Source organism: Convolutriloba macropyga, chromosome 4 (genome assembly GCF_964194025.1).
Source record: "Convolutriloba macropyga chromosome 4, txConMacr16.3, whole genome shotgun sequence".
In the NCBI taxonomy this organism is placed as follows: Eukaryota; Metazoa; Xenacoelomorpha; order Acoela; family Convolutidae; genus Convolutriloba; species Convolutriloba macropyga.
In genome coordinates this window covers 53,437,131-53,463,025 of record NC_134471.1, presented here as the reverse complement: position 1 = coordinate 53,463,025, position 25,895 = coordinate 53,437,131, and the positions used below count along the sequence as shown (strand labels likewise).

General features: G+C 35.8%; 2 protein-coding genes across 2 annotated transcripts in view; both read right to left on the bottom strand.

The window, feature by feature from the left end:
- Positions 1-5,193, bottom strand: part of LOC142338511 (protein N-lysine methyltransferase METTL21D-like) — a 29,127-nt gene extending 23,934 nt beyond the window's left edge. Inside the window, exon 1 of the mRNA XM_075388293.1 lies at positions 4,965-5,193. Within this exon, the coding sequence (XP_075244408.1) occupies positions 4,965-5,085 (121 nt within the window). The 5' untranslated portion in view covers positions 5,086-5,193. The remainder of the gene's footprint in view (positions 1-4,964) is intronic.
- Positions 5,194-20,935: 15,742 nt separating this feature from the next.
- The window catches only part of LOC142337749 (uncharacterized), a 58,937-nt gene continuing 53,977 nt past the window's right edge, over positions 20,936-25,895 (bottom strand). The window contains exon 5 of the mRNA XM_075387236.1: positions 20,936-22,262. Coding sequence (XP_075243351.1) covers positions 21,931-22,262 — 332 coding nt within the window. The 3' untranslated portion in view covers positions 20,936-21,930. The remainder of the gene's footprint in view (positions 22,263-25,895) is intronic.

Below are 25,895 nucleotides of genomic sequence, written 5' to 3'. Positions count from 1 at the left end.
TAAATGAAAACAGTTGTCCATAGTTTGCATAAAAAATAGCATTTTAAAAAGGACTGCGACCCAAAGCCATCAGAATACTTTTTTGGCAAACACTGAGCTTTCTATTGCTGCGCGACTGTTACAAACACATAAATTGATCCAAATCGAAGCGCAATGCACAATTTAACAAACGGACATCTATATATCAAAAATAAATTACGCAATTTTGAGCAAAAAAGAATTAAATTAACAAAAGGCCGGAGAAATTTTAATTCGAGTACAATTTCTTAGAGTACGCTTTCTTGAGACCTCTCAAGTCTTTAAAAAGATAATGTAAAAAGACAACAAAACCAACAAATATTGGAACCGATTATCGTAAACATTTAATAAACTCTCGGATTTCGCCTTACTTGATGTTCTTTTTGTTGCGATATAACGAAAAGTCCAATTGGCTTCCTAACGAGTTATCAAGAAACCTATATGATGCTTTCAGTAAACAGCGTATAGCTCGTAAGACGCTGATAATGAGTGTTCTCAAAAAAGAATTTTCGAACGATGTCTCTTTTCCAATTTTATTTCAGTCAGCCTGTAGCTTAGTTGTATTAATGACAGATCACATCCTCTCTAGTGAAACATTAAAAAACCTACTCATCGTTTACATCTTTGATACAACTGGATGATAACAAAAACAGCATCGAAGCTGTAGAAACTAAGACATAACCTCTTAAAACGTATATAAGCAATGGGTTTAAGTTGAACCTAAATACGATCTTCCGCAAACTGATTCTGTAAATGAAAACACTTGCCTATAGTTGGCATAAAAAATAGCGTTTTAAAAAGGACTGCGACCCAAGGCCATCAGAATATTTTTGTTGACAAAACTGATCTCACTATTGCTGCGCCACTATTACAAACACATAAATGGATCCAAATCGAAGCAAAAAGCATTTTAGCTCGAGTACACTTTCGAAGGCAAAAAAGCCCAGATCTGAGCAAAAAAATGGTTATTTTAGGTCTGAAACTCCCATAATTAGGACTCGATATCCAGTAAATTTGGAGATAATGGGCTAATCTAAGCATATTTGGGGGAATTTTTCATGAAAAAGGCAGAATTTTGCCAATTCTGAAAAAGGCAGAATTTTGAGATTTAGCCATTTCTGTCGCTAAAAAGCTATAAAACTTTTCAGCAACACTCTTTGATCTCCAACTGTAAAACCAAAAACACTATCGTTAACAATTTTAAAATATTTTTTAAAAATCATAATTGATCAAAAGTTGAGCATCAATTATGGAAAATGAACGAAATAACGGAAATCTATGTTGACAAAAATTTAAACGTCGATAGCTCCTCTGACAAAACGAAATTCTTTATTTAAAAAATTTAATTTGATATTCTAAGCTTGACAAGCTTTCTAATGACAGCACTCATATCGAATATATCGATTTGCCAAAATTAACTGAACAAAAAACAAGTTCATCATATAGTCCCCGTCACTAAGGTCCCCAACAATAAACAGAAGGAACCGAAGAACTCGAAAAACAATCGAAATTTGACGATCATAAGCTTTGTCAAAGACATCAAATCTAGAATCTGCTCAGCGAGACTTTCAGGCGATTCAGACACACCACAGTACACGCATGAATTGAAAAAAAAAACGGCCGAGAGCTCCGACCGACGAAAGTCAAAGTTCACCTCAAATTTTGTTTCGAAGTACTCTCGAACTCAATAAATCAATAAGTGCCCACTAATACTTTCAATTGGATCATTTTTAAAGAATTTTTTTTGAGATGCGTTGTCGAAGTCATTTAAAACTAATTTGTGCTTATCGCAACTTTCAATGTCCAAACGTCCACTCCTGTTAATCCATAATAAATGATTATGATTGATCCGTGTCATTTTATCATTTGAATGGGAGAAATTCAATTCATTCATTCAATATGTGGGTTACAATTCCAAAAGGAGTCAATAAGACAAATTGATCTGTTCTTGATTTGAACTGATGAGAATTTCGCGATTAACTAAGATTCCATAAAGAGATGCCTAAGGAAATTATTATTTTTTGTTCATTATAACTATCCATTGCAAGACAGAACACAGTGATGAATTTCACGAAAAAAATGCGGTCCACGTTCATTAGTTGACAAACAAAAATAGCCCCATATCAGCATTTAAAAAATGAACTTTTAATCTAGCTCTAACTTAATAGCGAAACCCACTTTTGTTTTCAAAAAAAGTGTAGCCTTCTCAGAGAAACAGTTGAAACTTTTTTAAAAACCAAAACTTTTTCAAACATAGCCGGCAGATTGCCGGAATAGCTGCGAAAGAATAGACTTGCGTGCCTTATGATAGAGATAGAAAAAGATACAGATATAAATTGAAAAAGTTATCGACGCCGCTCAAAAAGCTATGTACAAAATTAAACGATAAATTAATAAAGCTTGTTAAAAATCATTGCGCAGAAGTCTTTTCATTAGGGACCCTTATTACACATGTGAGTTCCTTCGACCTTAAACTAATTGGCTTTTGCTAGAGAGAGTGAGAAATGACGTCACGCGCGCAAAAGCAGTTAGTGAGAGGAAGAAATCATTCAGAAAATTTGGCTTTTCAGCTTTGAGGTGTGAACAGATGTAAAACGAAAAAAGAGCGTAAGAAGACGAAACAAAAAAACAACGGGGCAAGTCCTGACGTACAATTCAAAGAATTTTCATTGACTAAACAGAAAACTAAACCTAGAACGGACTATTAATGGATTGGAAACCACTAGCGAAAAAGCGAAATTTTATTCAAACACCGTTTTCTCACTCTACTTTAAAATTGAAGCGAAAAAATTTCACGTTGCAAAACCACTCGCTTCTTCGCTCCACTTCCTGTTTCGGTGTGACCAAAATCACTACTCCAATTTGACTTCAAAAATCATGAAAATGTGTGAACAGATCTTAAAAAAAAAAGACAGCGCCCCAATACAATTCAAATTCTTTGAATTGTAAAAACAGAAAATCAATGTCAAAATGCCGCATGTGAACAAAAAAACCACTAGCGAGAAATGAAAATTTAATTCAAACAAAAAACTAGGCCTAGAGCTTTGAATGGATTCGGAAAACCATTTAGAAAAAAAATCCGATCCAAAAAATTGAAAAAACAGTAAAAAGGATAAAATTGCCGATGATTATGACTTAATAAATAGAACAACTATTGTGAACCCTGAACTTTCACAAAAGCCATAAAAAATAAGGAAGAATAGAAACGGCATTCGAACACAAATTGAACAAAACTAGAAAAACTTAATGAGTTTTTTTTAAATAGTACAGGGAGGCATAAAACCGAGTAAAGTTCCTATGCACTTAGAGCAATGAAAAGTTCGCAAAACAGTGGGCAAGTCATTATAGGCTAGGAAACTTCTCAGATTTCAAAAAAGAGAAAAACTCCAAAAAATAGAAAAATGGTTTAAATATTCTCAATTTTTCAACCAAATTTCCCAAAAAATAATTGATACCAAGAGAACTTTAGTCAATTGGTAACCGAAAACAACTTAAGTAACGAGCTTCTATTCGATTCCCACTTAAAGCATTAAAACAAAAAAAACAGTCAAAATACCATCAAATTTTGTTTAAAAATCAGCAAAACTGATCAAAATCCTCCAAATTAGCAGTAAACTCAAATTAACTACTTGAAAACTTCAATTCCTATCAAAACAAGCCTAAAACTAACTACTAACAAAAAATCGTAATCAAAATTCATAACCATCAAAAGTTGGAAAAAACTGCATTTAAAAGCCTCCCCAATTGCTATAAAAAGTTGAAGAAAACAAGGAGCATATAAAAACAACTTGAAAGAAATCTTAGAAAAAAATAAGCTTGTTTGATTTCACAAGAGCACATAGAGTCAAAAAACGTTAAATGGAGCAAAAAGAAAACTGAAAAACTTCGAAAACAATAGGAAAACCGAATAGGCTAAGAAACTTCTCTAAGTTAAGAAAAAAAGCGAAAAACAGCAAAAAATTATGAATAATTAAAAATGTTTCAGTTTATTGTCATTTTTCTTAACGAAAAAATTGTTTAAAACCTAAGAAAATGTAATCACTTGGTATCTAAAGACTCAGTAACTAACATGCGTCTATTCAAAGCCCACACAAAGCGATATGACAAGACAAAACGCAAAAAAATTGCTAAAATTCGCCTAAAATTCAGCAAAATAGCTGAAAAACCAGCAAAATGGTATAAAATTCTTATTAATGACCAAAAACCTAGAAACCACTATTAAAGCAACCTTAAAAATTACACGATATCATAATAAGACTTCTTAACCAAAAAAATTAACAAAAAAAAGGTTTTAAAAAGCCGCCCCTGAACACAAAATTTCGTTCGCTTACAGAAATTTTTTCACACCTCAATTTCTCGCTCTCTCGAAAACAGCGGAATGAACAAAAAACCACTCTCTTTTCGCTCCCGTCTTCACTTTTGTTCAGCACCCAAACCACTCTAAAATTTTTCACGCGTTTCATTTCCTGCTTCAAAATTCACTCCAACTAAAGTGATTGAAAAAAAAGGACTTCTCCAATACTCCTCTTCGAGTCGTAAAAAAACAGCGCCCCAATACAATTCAAATTCTTTGAATTGTAAAAAACCAAGAGCACCGCAATATAGCTCCGCTCAGCTTACAGCTTCGCAGCTATAAAAAACAAATGATACACTTAAGTCTGCCGAAAGATATGAATGCAACTTGTAGTTACTAAAATCTAGTATTTTGATTATTTCTCGTCTTAATTTAGTTGAGAATACAAAGACAAAAGAACATGGACGCTCCATATAGTTGACTTTCCATATAATTGACGCTCCATATAGTAAAATTTTGAGAATCTTATCACTTTACGGGCATGTGAGCCGTATAAAACTATATGATCACTATGTTTGTTGACGGGCGCGCGGAGAAGACACCCAATTTGAAATTCGATTCTAGAATCGAGAATAACTACAATGCTCGCCACTTCCCTCAAATTCCTGCTTGATTATTAATTCAATTTCAGTTGTTGAATTTCCACTTTCCACATCCGATGGTCTCGTTCCCACTCCGTTGCTCACTGTTAATTCGATCGACCTTTCAAACATCACAATAAACCTGAAACGATAGTCCGCAGACTGTTCATTAAGATTCAGCAGATGATTATAATCAAATCCAAAGCCGGCTCATTTAACTAATCCGCTCCGATGGGTAGCAGGAATACTGACTCTTAACTAATATTAAACTATAACTGACAACTTACAGCCAATTTTTGTACATTATTGGTTAATCATTACGCGAGACGATGTTTTATTCACCACAAATGGTCTTTTGGTAGAAAAAAAACTCAACAAGTTGCTTTAAAAAATCTCAGTTCGACCAGAATTTAGAGTATTCAGTGAGTAAAGTAAGATCTAATGCATCTGCGTTATATGCATATGCAACGAGATAATTGAAACGGAAAACACGGCCTTCCATATTTTTACATCAAAGATGCCCGTTGCTCAGAAACTTTAACCTGGATTTTGAAACTCAACTAAATATCAGATCTAAAGATTAGAATCCATATCTGGTTGTCCAAGCTCCTGCGTCAATCCAAACTAAAATTGAAATCAGAATCCGAGCACCCGTGATATTTTTAGACAAATTCACAATTTCGAAACATTTGACTAAAGTGGGCTAAATTATTCTCAAATGACTGGTGGGGTTTGATTCTGTTTAGAGTGCTCGGTTGGCCGCTGAATCGAGGAGCATGAGTAAGCGGTGGCTTGTGGGGGATAAGTTCAATAATTATAGGCCTAAAAACAAACAATTTGGGCTGTTTTCACCGCAAAACCGCCGCGAATTAATTTCGGTTAACAAATTTCGAATGAGAGGGCAATTAAGATATCCCGAATCTCAAAAATAAAGGAATTAAAAATCAATTGATGTCAAAAACGTCAAATCATATGAACATACAAACGCAATAATAAAAATACAGAAAAAATACCTGAGAAGTTTTTTTTTACAGGAAAACAGTCGCGTCAAAGTTATCACACCAAAATAAAACAATTTATAAAACGGTTCCCAGCACGCGCCTTTAGAAAGTATGCCCAAACTCGATAAGGTCGAAAAACAACAACTCATCATTAAAAACCAGCGCTCACGTCAATTCAACACAAAATTATAATTTAAAATCTTCTCACAAAATATTTAACTTTAAGCAGCGTAAGATCGTTTAATATTTCTAACAATGCACTAAATGACAAAACAACAAAGGACGGTAGGATCATCCAATAGACAACAAGTAGGCTCGCTAATGTGCGTTCGCACATAAAGTTCCGACCCCGCTCATCCATATTTTTGGTATAAACGTTTGGTACAAATGAGGAACAGATAAAAAACCCAACAATTAATTTTCCGAAACGTGTAAAAAAAATTGCCTCCAACGGAAGTAGATCAGTAGAGTACGAAATGCCGCATTAGACTGAAGAGATCAGCAATTATTACAAAAGCAAGTCAAGACGAACAACAAAATTAAACAACAATAACAACAAACATTAATTACATCCAAAATTTATCAACATTTTTTAAGAAAACTTATTAACACGGTCAAAACAACCTCAGATAAAACTAAAACTAAAAAAATTAATTAACTAAAGTTAATTAAATAGGTTCCTTTATTCCTCGAAAGGAAGCGCTTGAGACCTGTAATTACTCAGAGTACGCCTTATGTGCACAAAAATCGTCAAATATCGACAAAAATAAAAATTTAGGGTGTGTACTTCCGGCAAATTCAATCAAAAATCCCGGAAAATGTGAATAAAATAAACGCAAATCGGTCTAATATTCACAAAATTTAAACCAGGATAACTCGCTCTAGAAAATGAAATTCGAAAAAATCTTTTTTCTTCCATATTCTACGCTGGACGGGCTTTTTAATGATGCCACTCACAACTCTCTATGATGAATATATCGATCTGTCAAAATTTTTTGAACAAAAAAAACCAGTTGAGTAATTAGTTCCTCCCCCCTCAAGAGGGGTCGGAACAAAAAACACTTCCAAAACAGATGATGCTTAGCTGTATAAAAATTAAAACAAACTCAAGTTTGAACCAATGGCATTAATAATGTCATAGAGCATGAGAGGGTGACTAGGGGAAATGAAAACAGTCAGTTTAAAAAAACAAAGGCACTCAAAAATCGACTAATAGTACTTTTAACACAGTGAATGTTAAGGTTTTTAAAATACATTAGCTGTCAACTGAAAACATTAAATCAAATGGTTCTCAGAAGCGTACGCCTGTTCTAATAAAGGCTAAGCATAAAGGCTATAAAGGCTAAGTATACAAGTTTAAACATACCCGGCAGATTGCCGGAAAATCGCCGCCGTTGATTCGAATAAGCATGATTGGGATTGAAAGAATAGATATTAAAAAAAAATTTTGTACAAAAACATTTTTAAGTCCGATTTATTTTGATGGCATTTCGTAGTTGAACATAACGTACTTCTATTTCTTAGAGAGAGGCTACAGGGGCTACTATCAATACCAATAAGCATTAGAGATGGTAACTAAGACTTATAGCAACGACGTTCAAATAGCGGGCATCTAAAATTAGGCTTTATGGGTTTATCCCGTTTCTACTTCTGACTTCAATTTTTTATACTGACTCTGTTCATTTTGAATTGCTTTGCTGAGCAACTGATGTTCAAAATCACTTTTAGCAGAATGAGAGAAGAGAGAAACTAGCCTAGAGAAGTCAAAAAGATTTCACGCAAAATGTTGAAAAGGCGGCAAAATGAGGTAAAGCGAAACATTTTTTTATTCGACGAAGTAAAAAAATAGGAGCGCTATAATAGCCGGTTGAGATGAGGGCGGCTATTAAAAATACAACTTCTGGATAAGACAACAAAAATAAATAACAGACTAACGTCGGGTGAATTGCTCTAAAACGACGGGCGAGTAGGTAGCTTCGTTAGTAGACAGCTGGGGCTTAGGGATGCTAACATAGGGGGGAGGGGTGACCGAGGGGGGAAATTTAGAGACTAGTAAGGCACTAAGAGATCGGTTCGGCCATTAAATGCCCTCCGAGCTCTTCCTGTTTATGCCGTTTTTGAGGACGAAAAGTCAAATGGGTCAGACAAAAAATCGGTCAAGCGAAAAATCGAATTAAAAAGACCACATGACTAATCTAACTGCTACAAACTTCGTTTGAGAGCAATTAACAAATACTCGCACAAAAATTTTAAACATAGCTGGCAGATTGCCAGAAAATAGCCGCAATAGATTCGTAGATCGGCAGTCTAAAAAAACAGTAAAAAAGACAGACCAAAAAAATTTGTTTTTCATTGAAGGCTGATCTGTTATATTTTGATTCAAAATCGGTATAAGTTATTGCTGCCTCTATTAGCTGATCTCAAATAACCTTCATTTAGAGTGACACACACCCATTTGACCTTATCTTTTTGAATTAAAGTAAATAAAAGTCAATTTCAAAGTGAGGAAGTCATTTTTGAGAGTGACGTAAGTCAAGTGTGACCAAAAATTTAATCAGGCGCATGAGCAGAAAAACTCACTCCACCAAGAGCAAAAAATGACGTCACACATGCAATTCAGTTGAAATTGCATGAACGAATGAACAAAAAGTGGCTGTGACGTCATATGTTCGTAACAAACATCATGTCGAAATAAAAAAAAAATAGCAGGACAAATCCTGAAATACAATCCAAAGAATTGAATGAAAAACTGAGAACTACTGTATCTGATCAGCAGATCAGTTGAACAGCCCAGCCGAAAAGACCATCTCAAAAGTTGAGAAACAAATTATAATTGCTATAACTCTGACGCTTTTACTCTAAAGACCAAATATAATAGGATTCAATATACTCATTAATACACGCACAAGCCTTGCAAGAGATTTATTCACTATAGGCAGATAAACTCCAGAAATATGACAAGTGCTTCAAAAACAAAAAAACTGACAAGTGCTTCAAAAGACTGAAAAGTGCAAAAATTGAAGAAAATTTCTATATTTGATAAAAATTTAAACCACTAATTTGTCTCTGAAATTTTTTAACGCAACCCAACCGCAAAACTTGAGAAATTTTCGTTGGTCAGTAGAGATTGTTGAACTAAAAATTTCGATATTAATATCTTGAAGCATTCCATTGTCTCCAGAGACTATATAGTATTCCTATTTCAAGCTCTATATAGCTTCATACTATGCAGTAATTTATCATCAAACCAAAGAGGCGGTTCATTCGCCCACGGCGCCGGAAAACTTGAAAAATTTTCAAAAAAGATTCAAAAAAACTTTCAAAAAAAATGCTAAAATGCGTGATATTAAAAATTGAAAACTCTTTTATTGCCACTAGAAACTGTGAAGTAACCCCTTATCAAATCCTAGAGGAGGTTCTGTGGCCCTTGAGGCTGGAGAAGCCTAAAAGTGACAAACTTTAAAATAGCAAATTTCATCAAAAAATTGCTAAAATTGTGATATTAAAATGTTGAAAACCATCACATGGACAATAAAAATTTTTCAGTAACCAAGTATCCTATCCTATAGGAGGTTTATTGGCACGGAGGGCTGAAAAAAACTTAAAAATGAAAGTAAATGTCAGGAAATTTAAAAAAAATTGCAAGTTTTTATAGAAAATTTGCTAAACTTCGTGATGTTAAAAAGTTGAAAACCATTCTATTACCTCTAGAAATTCTGCATTAACCTATTATCAAACCCTAGAGGAGGTTTCTTGACACCTACGTCTAGAAAAAATCAAAAAATGACAAAAATTTTCATTGAACTTGAAAAAAAATGTAAAAATTAGTATACATTTGCGTGTGTTTTTAATACCACCACATAGCTCTTAAACTGGCCATGAAAAGAAATTATATCTTGCAAAAAACTTTTATCGACTTTTACAAACCTCAATTTTAGACTGGTTTAACAAATAATTCGAAAACTAAATAAAGTGCAACTTCATAAATTGCAACATTTTGGGCTCGAAAACTCCTAAAATGACCTTTTAACCTTGAATTAGGGCATTCCCAGCAGCTTCACCACACTGAGCACTTGAAGGACTACTGAACGCTGCTAAGGGCCTCTAATAAACCCGCTGAGCTTTACCTGTTTATCCAGTTTTCAAAGCTCAAAAGTCATGAAAAAAGGTGTGAAAACATCTTACAAAAATTAAAAAAAAAGACAGAGCACCAATACAATCCAATTCTTGGATTGTAAAAAAACCAAGAGAAGGCCAATAATAGCCCCAGCTATCGCTGTACGGCTATTACAAAAAAGTATTAAATGAAAACAAATAGGGTCAAAGTGACTGAAATCCCCAGCTATAAAGAAAAAAAATCAGCTTTCAAAATTTGACAGGGGGCCCGTAGAGGGCCTAGTCAAAAGGTGACCTGTGGTTACACCAGTGGTTACGAACACTGCAAACACACTAATTCAAAAAATAACTAAAGATTCATTAGGTCAATTACCAGCCTTATACTAACTAACAACCTCATTCTATATAGAGACCGGCCTTATACTAACAAAACAGACCACGGAACGCAGATTTAGATTATCATTTAAAAAACGAATCGATATGATACCAACAAAAACAACACTAAGCTACAAAATGACCTTGATAAAGAAGGATTTGTTAGATCTCTGCACACCAGATCTGACCAAAAATTTAATCAGGCGCATGAGCAGAATAACTCACTCCACTAAGAGCAAAAAATGACGTCACACATGCAATTCAGTTGAAATTGCGTGAACGAATGAACAAAAAGTGGCTGTGACGTCATATGTTCGTAACAAACATCATGATGTCGAAATAAAAAAACATAGCAGGACAAATCCTGAAATACAATCCAAAGAATTGAATGAAAAACTGAGAACTACTGTATCTGACCAGCAGATCAATTGAACAGTCCCAGCCGAAAAGACCATCTCAAAAGTTGAGAAACAAATTATAATTGCTATAACTCTGACGCTTTTACTCTAAAGACCAAATATAATAGGATTCAATATACTCATTAATACACGCACAAGCCTTGCAAGAGATTTATTCACTATAGGCAGATAAACTCCAGAAATATGACAAGTGCTTCAAAAACAAAAAAACTGACAAGTGCTTCAAAAGACTGAAAAGTGCAAAAATTGAAGAAAATTTCTATATTTGATAAAAATTTAAACCACTAATTTGTCTCTGAAATTTTTTAACGCAACCCAACCGCAAAACTTGAGAAATTTTCGTTGGTCAGTAGAGATTGTTGAACTAAAAATTTCGATATTAATATCTTGAAGCATTCCATTGTCTCCAGAGACTATATAGTATTCCTATTTCAAGCTCTATATAGCTTCATACTATGCAGTAATTTATCATCAAACCAAAGAGGCGGTTCATTCGCCCACGGCGCCGGAAAACTTGAAAAATTTTCAAAAAAGATTCAAAAAAACTTTCAAAAAAAATGCTAAAATGCGTGATATTAAAAATTGAAAACTCTTTTATTGCCACTAGAAACTGTGAAGTAACCCCTTATCAAATCCTAGAGGAGGTTCTGTGGCCCTTGAGGCTGGAGAAGCCTAAAAGTGACAAACTTTAAAATAGCAAATTTCATCAAAAAATTGCTAAAATTGTGATATTAAAATGTTGAAAACCATCACATGGACAATAAAAATTTTTCAGTAACCAAGTATCCTATCCTATAGGAGGTTTATTGGCACGGAGGGCTGAAAAAAACTTAAAAATGAAAGTAAATGTCAGGAAATTTAAAAAAAATTGCAAGTTTTTATAGAAAATTTGCTAAACTTCGTGATGTTAAAAAGTTGAAAACCATTCTATTACCTCTAGAAATTCTGCATTAACCTATTATCAAACCCTAGAGGAGGTTTCTTGACACCTACGTCTAGAAAAAATCAAAAAATGACAAAAATTTTCATTGAACTTGAAAAAAAATGTAAAAATTAGTATACATTTGCGTGTGTTTTTAATACCACCACATAGCTCTTAAACTGGCCATGAAAAGAAATTATATCTTGCAAAAAACTTTTATCGACTTTTACAAACCTCAATTTTAGACTGGTTTAACAAATAATTCGAAAACTAAATAAAGTGCAACTTCATAAATTGCAACATTTTGGGCTCGAAAACTCCTAAAATGACCTTTTAACCTTGAATTAGGGCATTCCCAGCAGCTTCACCACACTGAGCACTTGAAGGACTACTGAACGCTGCTAAGGGCCTCTAATAAACCCGCTGAGCTTTACCTGTTTATCCAGTTTTCAAAGCTCAAAAGTCATGAAAAAAGGTGTGAAAACATCTTACAAAAATTAAAAAAAAAGACAGAGCACCAATACAATCCAATTCTTGGATTGTAAAAAAACCAAGAGAAGGCCAATAATAGCCCCAGCTATCGCTGTACGGCTATTACAAAAAAGTATTAAATGAAAACAAATAGGGTCAAAGTGACTGAAATCCCCAGCTATAAAGAAAAAAAATCAGCTTTCAAAATTTGACAGGGGGCCCGTAGAGGGCCTAGTCAAAAGGTGACCTGTGGTTACACCAGTGGTTACGAACACTGCAAACACACTAATTCAAAAAATAACTAAAGATTCATTAGGTCAATTACCAGCCTTATACTAACTAACAACCTCATTCTATATAGAGACCGGCCTTATACTAACAAAACAGACCACGGAACGCAGATTTAGATTATCATTTAAAAAACGAATCGATATGATACCAACAAAAACAACACTAAGCTACAAAATGACCTTGATAAAGAAGGATTTGTTAGATCTCTGCACACCAGATCTGACCAAAAATTTAATCAGGCGCATGAGCAGAATAACTCACTCCACTAAGAGCAAAAAATGACGTCACACATGCAATTCAGTTGAAATTGCGTGAACGAATGAACAAAAAGTGGCTGTGACGTCATATGTTCGTAACAAACATCATGATGTCGAAATAAAAAAACATAGCAGGACAAATCCTGAAATACAATCCAAAGAATTGAATGAAAAACTGAGAACTACTGTATCTGACCAGCAGATCAATTGAACAGTCCCAGCCGAAAAGACCATCTCAAAAGTTGAGAAACAAATTATAATTGCTATAACTCTGACGCTTTTACTCTAAAGACCAAATATAATAGGATTCAATATACTCATTAATACACGCACAAGCCTTGCAAGAGATTTATTCACTAAAGGCAGATAAACTCCAGAAATATGACAAGTGCTTCAAAAACAAAAAAAAACTGACAAGTGCTTCAAAAGACTTAAAAGTGCAAAAATTGAAGAAAACTTCTATATTTGATAAAAATTTAAACCACTAGTTTGTCTCTGCAATTTTTTAACGCAACCCAACCGCAAGACTTGAGAAATTTTCGTTGGTCAGTAGAGATTGTTGAACTCGAAAAAATGATAAACGAAAAAAATTAAAAATCGCAAATTTTAAGAAAGTCAGGCTAAAAATTTCGATATGAATATCTTGAAGCATTCCATTGTCTCCAGAGACTATATAGTATTCCTATTTCAAGCTCTATATAGCTTCATACTATGCAGTAATTTATCATCAAACCAAAGAGGCGGTTCATTCGCCCACGGCGCCGGAAAACTTGAAAAATTTTCAAAAAAGATTCAAAAAAACTTTCAAAAAAAATGCTAAAATGCGTGTTATTAAAAATTGAAAACTCTTTTATTGCCACTAGAAACTGTGAAGTAACCCCTTATCAAATCCTAGAGGAGGTTCTGTGGCCCTTGAGGCTGGAGAAGCCTAAAAGTGACAAACTTTAAAATAGCAAATTTCATCAAAAAATTGCTAAAATTGTGATATTAAAATGTTGAAAACCATCACATGGACAATAAAAATTTTTCAGTAACCAAGTATCCTATCCCATAGGAGGTTTATTGGCACGGAGAGCTGAAAAAAACTTAAAAATGAAAGTAAATGTCAGGAAATTTAAAAAAAATTGCAAGTTTTTATAGAAAATTTGCTAAACTTCGTGATGTTAAAAAGTTGAAAACCATTCTATTACCTCTCGAAATTCTGCACTAACCTATTATCAAACCCTAGAGGAGGTTTCTTGACACCTACGTCTAGAAAAAATCAAAAAATGACAAAAATTTTCATTGAACTTGAAAAAAAATGTAAAAATTAGTATACATTTGCGTGTGTTTTTAATACCACCACATAGCTCTTAAACTGGCCATGAAAAGAAATTATATCTTGCAAAAAACTTTTATCGACTTTTACAAACCTCAATTTTAGACTGGTTTAACAAATAATTCGAAAACTAAATAAATTGCAACTTCATAAATTGCAACATTTTGGGCTCGAAAACTCCTAAAATGACCTTTTAACCTTGAATTAGGGCATTCCCAGCAGCTTCACCACACTGAGCACTTGAAGGACTACTGAACGCTGCTAAGGGCCTCTAATAAACCCGCTGAGCTTTACCTGTTTATCCAGTTTTCAAAGCTCAAAAGTCATGAAAAAAGGTGTGAAAACATCTTACAAAAATTAAAAAAAAAGACAGAGCACCAATACAATCCAATTCTTGGATTGTAAAAAAACCAAGAGAAGGCCAATAATAGCCCCAGCTATCGCTGTACGGCTATTAAAAATAGTATTTAATGAAAACAAATAGGGTCAAAGTGACTGAAATCCTCAGCTATAAACAAAAAAATCAGCTTTCAAAATTTGACAGGGGGCCCGTAGAGGGCCTAGTCAAAAGGTGACCTGTGGTTACACCAGTGGTTACGAACACTGCAAACACACTAATTCAAAAAATAACTAAAGATTCATTGGGTCAATTACCAGCCTTATACTAACTAACAACCTCATTCTATATAGAGACCGGCCTTATACTAACAAAACAGACCACGGAACGCAGATTTAGATTATCATTTAAAAAACGAATCGATATGATACCAACAAAAACAACACTAAGCTACAAAATGACCTTGATAAAGAAGGATTTGTTAGATCTCTGCACACCAGATCTTAACTTAAAGATACCTTGATCTCAATTAAAGTTGAGTAAGTGCGTATAGGAGTCATGTTATGAGTGAGGTAATTGCACTTGCTCAGTTGAAAAGCCTGAATCTTGGAAAAAAATCAATAAAAAATACCAGCCGTTCGTAAAAACCAAGAAAAAACATTAATACTCAAGTTTCAAGTTTGACTGGCAAACACCTGGAAACTAAACCTCCAATTCGAGTCGTAAAAAATTACAAACAGTTACAATAAATTACGCATACCCTAGTAGATGGCCATTGACTCCATATGACGCCGATTAGATTGGAAAAAAGAAAGAAAACAATTGATTTCTTTACAATATGACAAAAGAGCGCATAAAATTGATTTGGATCTTTTCCGTTTGTACCCGCCCCCCTCCCCAGCTTAGTGCGTGCATACTATTTGCAATCCCAGACGCACGTGCCATATTTTTACAATGATTTATGTAATGGCGTGTACCTGGGGGGATCATAACGTATTGGGGGCACAAACGGAAAAGATCCCTTGACTGAATTTGATAGTTATGCTAACCCTTTTTCTTAATGAGATGGTGCAGGAAATAGTATGATTAGCAAATACCTTAGACCTCGTAACTAAGACTGGCAAAAACAAAGTTCAACAATCAGTTAATAATAATGTAAAACTTGCCTTGATGAGATTATATCATTCTATTTTCGACTTCGCCTTCCGATATCGACTTAGTGATTTTACATTGCTTTGCTGGACAACTACTGTCTAGAAGCAATTTGAGCAGAATGAGGGAGCAACAAAACTAGCCGATGAAGGTTAAAAAGAGCGAAAAAAGCGGAATAACGTTCTAAAGAATTGATTTACTTATGACCTGGACACTTTTCCCGCAACATAGAAAATTGACAGTCAATAAAGTACACAATCTTTATTGCGAAAAAAGAACAGGAGGGCTATATATTATTTAAAAATCTATCCGAAATCCAATGCGGCAAAAAATAATTTAAAATAAAAACACTTTATATAATAACCTAGAGGAAATCAATGAGAGACAATGTAAAAAGAGACAAACATTTAGATTCTATTTGAAAACTGGGGCAGTCAATGTCGCAACAAAAACAAACATAAATATTAACCACAGCATACAATACTTAAGATTTCATAAAACATCTTTTTCTATACGAAGATTCAAGAAATCACTAAAGCCTTTTGAAAAACAATTGTATTTAACGTCGCGGACTGCTCTCAAACAACCGGCGAGCGGTTGGCTTCGTCAGTAGCTAGCCACGGTTTATTGAGGCTAGCATCAGCTCATTTGAAGAGGCGTGAGGTGAGCTCAGCGGGAGTGTGCATTCCCAGCATTTCAATTTTCCTCAAACTTTAATTTTGAGTCAAAGTTGAGTCACTGTCGACATATTTCATTTATAAATATAATAACACGGAGCACGCTTTATCTTCACTTAGATTATTACGTAAATTCTACACCGAAACCCTGACGTGTATTTGGAAAATTCAATGGTTATCTACATGGTTAACCACAAACTCCTGACGTCAGTATTGCATGGAAAAAGTGAAGTTTTGAAGTTGTGTCGACATAGTTGGGTTCACCCAATCAACGGTAAAAAATTGATATGTACAACAAGAATAACAACCTGGTGATAGAACTGAAACCGCAACCACGGAGAAGCGGAAATGTAGAAAGTTTGAATGTCGAACCGATAAAATTTGCGGACTGTCGCAATCTCACTTGAGCCGTAAAATAGTGTCTTGCTAACGTTAAGCTTGTAACTTATCTTACCATCGATTTGGTTTTGAATGTTTGAGTATCCTGAGAGAAAGGAAATGAAAGAAGCTCTGATATCTAATCATTAGGGTGACGAAAAATTCCGTTTCTTTGACCAGGCGAACAATTTGAAATCAAATCGTTGAAAGTAATAGGTGGTGAAAGATAAATTTACATTTCACAGATTTGAGTTTTACAAGCCAAAAATCTAAATGCTACGTCGTCTCTATGGCTTCGGCCCCAGTGACTAACAAAGGATCTCTGTTTTGACCAATAATCCAAGTCCGCTTATGGCAAAAGACGGACTCTTCTGTGAATTCCGTTCTATTCTGAAACCGAATATGCCCCTAAGATTCGTTTATATACATGAACAGTGAGCAACCTATAGGGATACAAAAATTCCGGAGTTGAATAGCCCCAACTTGAATTATTGAGTTCTTAACCAAAACGTAGAAAAAATGGTTTAGTTGACTAGAACTTACTGTGGTTCCAATAATCGAACTTATTATTCAGCAAAGCTGAACGATTAGTTATTTGGACTAACAAAACGTTTAATGCGACGACAATTTACAGTATAGTGGATATAAAGTTAAAAAAGCGAAGTGCACAACTTAGTTTTCCGACAGCTGGTAAACTGCTAATAACGAATTGGGCGGTATAAAAATTTCCTTGACAATGATAGGAAAGCTGTCGTTACAAGGGGTGCTGCGGTGGGGGGTTGGGAACTATGGGGAGAGCGCACCGATGGGAAGGCGGTTTTTCGGTTCTACGGGGCCCTTACGGCCTGAGCGATGTGAAGGGTTGCGGATTGGGGTGAAGTGAAAGGGGGCTCATGTGCGGTGGGGTTGTGGGGGGATGGTGGGTCAACCTCTAAGAACCACTTCCACATCATAAGTCTCCAATAGAGTTTCTGTGAATCGCATACTTGGAGAATAGAGAGCTGAAAGGCTCTAAGAGCACCTAACACCCGCTGGGCACTACACGTTCATCCCGTCTTTGAGGACAAAAAGTCAAATGGGTCAGACGAAAAAGCAGTCAAGCGAAAATTCGCATTAAAAAAACCAACAGGACTAATATAATTGCTACAAATTTCGTTTGAGATCAATTAAACACCAATTGTATTTACTTCAAAGAAAACAATAGCTAAAAGGCGCTTATTTGGCTGGAATAACGCGCTACTAAAAGGCCAATGATTAGTGTTGTTAATTAGGACAACCGACAAGACAACGAGAAAAAACAAATGGCAAAACACTTCGTCTCACAGTAATAGAAACATTTATCTTTGAATTGAAACTTTTAGGTCAATTCACTTACTCTTAATTAGCAAGAAATAACACTTTTTGGGCTTGATGAGACCAAGTGATAGGACAACAAAATGAACAACAAATACGGGCAAAACTCATATATTCGCCAAGACTCGTTTGAAAACATAATCGACTAAACGTCGGAAGAATTGTTTTCGAACGACTAGTGGGAGCTCTAATCAATTGCAGGCTGCTTCAGTCGGGTGGGGGGAATGGGACTAAGAGGTTCAATAGTGGGCTTCAAATAACTACATTTGAGGTTAACATATACCACTATTAGGATTTAAAGTAAAAAATGACAACAATTTCGGCGCAATTTTCATTTGATTTTTAGTATTAAATTGCCGATAATGGAGTTCAACCGCTTCAAAATGTGATTGAGAGAGAATTTTAGATCGCGCGAAACGCAAAAAGTCAAGGGCGTAAGTCACTCAAAAACTTTGCATAAAAAACATAGCTGGTGAATACCGGAAGCGACTCGAATCGTCGTGCATTAAAATCTCTAACCTAACCTTACCGAAATCAGAACTTCGAAATAGACAAGACAAAAAATAACAAAAAAGCCCAAAAAGCCACATTAAAGTGTTTTAAAAATGCCGACAACTTTTTAGGTGCGGGGGAGCTAGGTGGGGTGGGTGGGTAGATAGGTTAGGGAGGTGGGTAGTGCTGGGGTAGTTGGGGGAGGAGGGGAGTCGGTGGGGGGTAGTTAGCTGAAGGGAGGGGGTAGTTGGGGTAGAGGTAGGTGGGGGGGGGTAGGTAGGTAGGTAGGTGGGTGGTGGTGGTGGGTAGGTAGGTGGGTAGATAGGTTGGGGAGGTGGGTAGTGCTGGGGAAGTTAAGGAGTAGGTGGGGGTAGCTAGGTGAAGGGAGGGGGTGGGTGGGGGTAAGTTGGGAGGGGTGCGAGGGCGGTGAGGGGGGGGGGTAGGTTTTTTTTTGGGGGGGGGGGCGGTGCGGTGGGAGGGGGGTGTAGATAGGTGTTGCGGGGGGGGGGGGGTGGTAGATAGATGGTGGGGAGGTTTGTGCGGTGTAGTTTAGATAATTAGGGTTGGCTTAAATAGAAACAAAAAATCTCAAAATGACCTCTTCAACTTGAACATTACCAGCAGTTCCTAATTACTATACATTACAAACGAGGCTACTGTTAAAGTCCGATGTTCGAAAACAGAAGTCAACAATCAAAAACGGAGGTAAATGCTCGAACAGAAAGAAGTCAAAATTCTTGTCAAAAACCCTGTAGAATCTCAATACTCCTCTTCGAGTCGTAAAAAGACACACGTTTACAATAATTGCTATGAACTACGTTCAAGAGAAATTAAACAAAGAGTCTGAATGTCATAAAAACCACTAGCTATGAATTTGAACCGTTAATTAGATAAACAAATCCGTATTAGCTACCGATGAGGCCTAACATTGAGGAGAATAATTGCTCAGACAACTGATATAGCAAAAAGGGGAGCAAAGCAAACACTAATTAATTCTTTGTCAAAAAATAGTGTGAAAGTCATAAAAAGTTATCAGCTCCCGACTGGAGGAAACAGGCAATTGCAAATAGGCATAGAAAGAACACACGAGGAACATTTTGATACAGATGAGTAACATTTTAATAGCAACAGAAAAAACAATGAAAACAGAAGAAAAATTGTCACATGTGCAAAACTCACCTTGCCCACATCAAAATCAAACGCTATGCCCGACATTAACACGCAATTAGACTTGTGGAAACACCCGGACTCACAAAAACAAAACCATCAATTTGACTTTTTGGTCTCTGTTGCTATCTTTGATTAGAGTATATTATCATCAAGTTCCCAAGAAATAGTCTCTCCAAACATTCGAATTAGGCAGACTTAATTCGCTATATACTATAATTTATCATCCAAATTGATCCTAAGCTATAAAGTGGCAAAATCAAAGCCATTCAATCAAAAATTGGACCCTCCCAGTGGAAAATTATCATATAATTAACAACCTTATCCCCTTATACAACCTTATACCCACTAATATTCAGCTACAAAAACAATCATCTGAGCAAAAAACGCACGTGTTCACATTGTCTAATGAAAATCATGTTTTTCACCGGAGGAGGGTCGGCAGAAATGACTAACTTTCACTAACGAGTGTATCAATGACGTCACGCACGCTAATAGGGCTGTTGAGCAGACAAAGTTCGCATATAAAAATTCTGAAGTGAGGGAAAGCGCCAAACCGCCTTTTCATAGCCGTGACAAATGGTGCAAAAATGTCAATGTAAAAATACTTTATTAGCTTATCTGTCTAGAAAGAGATTTATATCACTAATGAAATTTAAATCACCAAACTACAACACACATGATCTCGGAAAAGATTGGGTACAGAATATAAAGGGCTTAAGCTGTAACACAAAAGAGCACTTACTAGGAAATTAGGGAAGAACTAATGAGGAACTGGAAAATAATTGGCAAAGAATGAACTAAATTACCATAACTAACTGAAGAGTAATGCGAATATGGTGATTGCATTACAGCAGTGTACAATATGAATATACGTGGAACAATTTCGACAAAGAATTGCAACTCTTTAGGACAAAGGACCCATGAAATCCGAGAATTTAGTTTACTTTTTTATCTGCATGAAGTTTTTAGGTTACGTCAAAATTTACCCAATTCAAAAAAACACCCGACCTCGTATAGCAGCTACACAAAGCCACAAAGCGTGAGTCTCATTTCTGATATACATTTCCAATGAACTGCTTGCACAATTAGCAGTTGCATGCTCAATATCAGTTTTGTATAGCAATGAAACAAAATGTTTGTCCAACTCGAGATTTACGATTGCGCAGGTATGCTGCTATACCAATCTAGCTTCTCTTACATGCACATTCAATGGAATTCAAGGGTGAACGCAAAAAACGTTTTCCTGGCCGATTACTTTGGAGTGGGGGCGGGGGCAAACGGAAAAGATCGAATTCAGTACACGGTTCCTCGGGCTTCCCGAAATTTGTCCACAAAAACACAGAGACACTATAATAAATGTACATTTTACATAATGAACAAAGAAGCATCACACATCTTAATTTAACACTAAATGTCATTGAACAATTGCATAATTGCGATAATTGATATAAAAATAAAAACTCCTGTTTAAACAAGGATGTGCAAATCTAAATCAAACAGCAATCGACGCGGGCGGTTCCTTCTTTATTCGTTTAGCTTTATTCCTCAATTTTATTCCCTCGTCAGTTATACACCCAATCCCCAGGTATAGATATAGAACACGAGTAATTAGATTGTAAATCATGGTAATATAGCACGGTCACTTAAGGAGGAGGGTTTTACAATTAAGCATTTACTATGCACCCACTAAGCTCTGGGTGGGGTGGGGTGGGGAGGGGAGGGGTCAAACTCTTCACTTTTACTAAACTTTATCTCTCGTACGTTATACAGCCCCAATTGTTACTTGTTGAGATCTTAAAAGAGGACACCCACGGACCTATAAAACCAGCTTCTTTTTCCCCCTAACAATCATATGCAAATGTGCGTGAGCCACAAAAATGTATTTTAACATACAACAATAAGTAGAGGTGGGAGATACGATACTTTAAACGTCAATAAAATGTCACAAATAAAAGGTCCAAAATGTGTAGATTGAAAACTCGTTTCAAGGGAAAAAGAAACGTTGTATTCACAGCACAAGAATTATATTTGAACATACATTTGAACAAATTACTCAACAGAATTAGGCTTTCAATTGTTTGATTTTCAACAAACTGATGATCTATGATCTCTAAAAATTATGACACATTAATGATATTTAACAAAATTGGCAACAGATTAAGTACTGTCATTCATGAAGATCACAAATTTAATTACAGCAAATTATTTGATAAAAATATAACCGCATCTGAAGTCATTTATGCACACCTCACAATTGGGTCTCGTAGAAGAGCTTCTTGTCATTAGACAACTGAATAACAGGAGTATGTACATTGTTGTTACCATTATGTCCATTTTCACCCCCTGACCTCTCCTGCCACGAAGAATTATCATTATTTTTACTAATTACATTATTATTATTAATGTTACTATGAACACTGATTGTAGCACCACTTTTGTCACTTTGGTTCGAGGGAGTCAAGTTAGGGGACGAATCGCACACTGCTGCTGAGACTCCTCCCCCGAAGCTACCTGACCTGCGCGAGTTCTCGTCTGACATGTCCAGCAAACTTGGTCTGCTGATTTCTCCTCCGCTGCCACCTACACAAAATATCATCAGAGTCCGCGGGATTTCGACATAGAATGAACATACAATGAAAATCTTCAGGCAAAAAATTAAAAAAATATATGCACGAAAGAATGTCTATCATGGGTATTATCACTAATTAACAAAATATGGCCTTGCTGAATGGTTTCTTTATTAAATCGAACAGTTGTTAATGATTCAAACATAGCCGGCAGATTGCCGGAATAGCTGCGAAAGAATAGACCTGCGTGCCATATAATAGAGATAGAAACAGATACAGATCTAAATTGAAAAAAAAAATCGACGCCGCTCAAAAAACTAGGTAAAAAACATTCAGCGATAAATTAATAAAGCTTGTTAAAATTCATTCCCAAGAAGCCTCGTATTAGGTCCTTTACTGCACAAATGAGTTCCTTTGACCTTAAACAAATTCAAATTAAACTTAAGTTTTAAAGTGCAAAAGTCATTTTATTGAGTGAGGTAAGTCACGTATGCTCAAAATCTAATCACGCAAATAACCTAAAATCTTTCGCAAAAGCGAGTGAGAAATGACGTCACGCGCGCAAATGCCGTTAGTGAGAGGAAGAAGTCATTCAGAAAATTAGGCTTTCTCAGCTTTGCGGTGTGAACAAATGTAAAACGAAAAAAGAGCGTCAGACGACGAAACAAAAAAAAACCAAGAGCACCGCAATATAGCTACGCTCAGCTTACAGCCTCGCAGCTATACATAAAAGTAAGAGCCAATTAAAGTCATCTGGCAAAATAAATTTCTCTCCTTTTAGTAGTTTCCTTGATGAACTTGACCAGAACGAGTTTCTTTTTAAATAAGATCAAAAACCTCTCTGAATTTGAGAAACATAACCGACTAACTTCGGAAGAATTGCTCTCGAAAGACTAGTGGGCGCTCTAATCAATTGCAGCCTGCTTCGGTCCGGGGCTTTCAATTAACCTCATTAGAAAGTAACGTATTTACCACCACTAAGATTTAAAGTTTAAAAATAGCACCAATTTAGGCACACTTATTATTTGACTTTCAGTATTAAATTGCCCTCACTTGGAGTTCAGCTGCTTGAAATAGTGAATGAGAGAGAGGTAATGGTTACGTGACTCTGCTTCAAGTCATTGAGAACTTCTGGCGTTTATCGAGAGCCGCGAAGCGGTTCGAGATATTAAGTCAGAATTTCAAAAGTGATTTCTACAGAGTCATTTAACCATGCTTAAAACACGAAACGCGCACGTTTTAAAATGACGAGAGTCAACAGAAGTCAACCTCTGGCTAAGCAGTAGTTTCTGGCTTTTTAACTTCTGGCACTGCGGACTTTCGGCATTCTAAAATTTGCAAGTGAGTGTTATATTATTAGATCACGCAAAACTCAGAAAGTCAAAAAACGAGCAAGCAAAAATTTTGCATTATAAAAACAATGCCGGTAGAATATCGGAAACTACTCGAAGAATCATTCAATAAAACTCAACCTAATCTAATCCAACCTATTTCAGTGATACGAAAAACATAGCCGGCAGATTGCCGGAAAATAGCCGCGAAAGACGCTTGGGGCCTTCCATGAATTGAAAAAATTAAAGAGATTAGATAGACAGATCGACCACCAGTCCTTTAATAGACCACTAGATTTTTTGGGTTAGCTTTGGACTGTCATTTTTATGAGACACATAAGCTCTATTAAGAGAAAGCCCTAATAGGGATTTTCAAAATAAGGATATTTTCCGTTTGTGCCCTCTCAGCTTAGTGGGCGCATATTATTTGCACTGGGGGCGCATAACGTACTGGGGACACAAACGGAGAAGATCCCAAAATTAATATTCGGAACCAAAAACTCAAGACTCTATTAATCAAGAATTACGGCATATATGTTTGGAACTACTTAGATGCACACTTTTGACCTTTAACAAGTAAATGTTCATAAAGTTTAAAGTTCCGTAAGTGAGTTCAGAAGTCACTTTTTGAGATAGGTAAGTCATCCAAAAAGTCAATTCCAAGAAGTCAGGGTAAGACGAAACAAAAATCTGTTAGACGAATTTAAAAAAATTAGGAGAGCTATAATAGCCGCCTGGAATTGAGGACGCGGCTATTAAAAAGAAATAAACATAACCGACTAACGTCGCGCGAATGACTCTCAAACGTGTGGCAACGGTGGAAGGGGTTTTGGCTGCACGGGCCCTTACGGCCTGAACGATGTGCAGAGGTGGGGATTGGGGGGGTGAAATGAGAGGGGGGCCGATGTGGTAGGGGGTGTTGTGTGTGTGTGCGTGTGGAGCCTTTCACAACATAAGTAAGAGTATCACAAAACAGTTTCTGTGAATCGCATACTTGGAGATTAGTGAGCTGAAAGGCTCAAAGAGCCCTTAAATCCCACTGGGCGCTACCTCTTTATCCCATTTCTGAGGACCAAAAGTCAAATGGTTCATACGAAAGATCGGTCAAGCGAAAAATCGCATAACAAAAAAAACCGACAGGACTAATATAATTGCGACAAAATTAAAAAAAAACAACTAAAAAAGTAACATACAGTGTAAAAAAATAATTTTTATGGAGAATTGTGGGTAGGTAGCTGAGGGCGCTTGAGGTGGGGGTATGCGGTGGAGGGGGTATTGGGGGTTGGGTGTAGGGGGTAGGTTAGATAGTTGGTGGGGGACTTACTTGGCATCAAAAATTCTCGAAATGCCCTTTTCACCCTGAATAATACAATCAGTTCTCAATTACTATACATTATATAGTAAGCTATTTGAAAGTCCATTGTTCGAAAACAGAAGTCAACGTTTTAAAACAAGTAAATGTTCGAAAACATAAGTCAAATTTCAAGTCATGACTTAAGCTTTAAAAACCCGTAGAATACCAATACTCATCTTCGAGTCGTAAACAGACACACACATTTACAATAATTGCTTCCCTTCAATAGCAATTAATAAGATTGTTGTGGTTGTCATTTATTTAGCGAATCGGGCAAAAAGCTTGTCGCCGTTGCCACGCATCAACTGGATTGAAACTGGTTGCATCAACCGGTCGATTACAAACCTGTAATATAACCAAATGGAAATATTCTCAAATGACAGTCGATGAGAATGAGTAATCATCTAATTAACCACAGTTGGAAGTTTTAATTGATTAAACTCTGGTACTCAAATGAAGGAGCTAATAATTGGTCACTAGATTGATTCCACTTTGGTTTAAAAATATTCCACTAGTTTAGGTAGAAGAAACATCTGATCTACTATATTTTCTGCGTGTACAGCTGCTTCAATTAACAAGGAGAGAACATTGGTAGACTCCCTGAATAGCTGCGAAAAATACTTGCGGGTAGTATAATACAGATAAACCGATACATAAATCAGTTGAAAAAAAGACGCAGCTTAAAAACCATGTAAAAACTTAGAGCGACACATAATTAGTATCATTTATTAGATAAGTGACCTTTATATTATTAGTGACCTCTATTAAACGTTTGAGTTTCTTGACCTACAGCGAATTCAAACTAAACTCAAGTTTTGAAGCGCAGGAATTTAGAGAGTAAGAGAAATGACGTCACGTGTGAAAATGCCGTTAGTGAGAGGAAGAGAATCAGACCATTTCACTCTTTCAGCTTTGCTGTGTGAGCAAATGTTAAACTAAAAAGAGCGTCAAAAGATGAAAC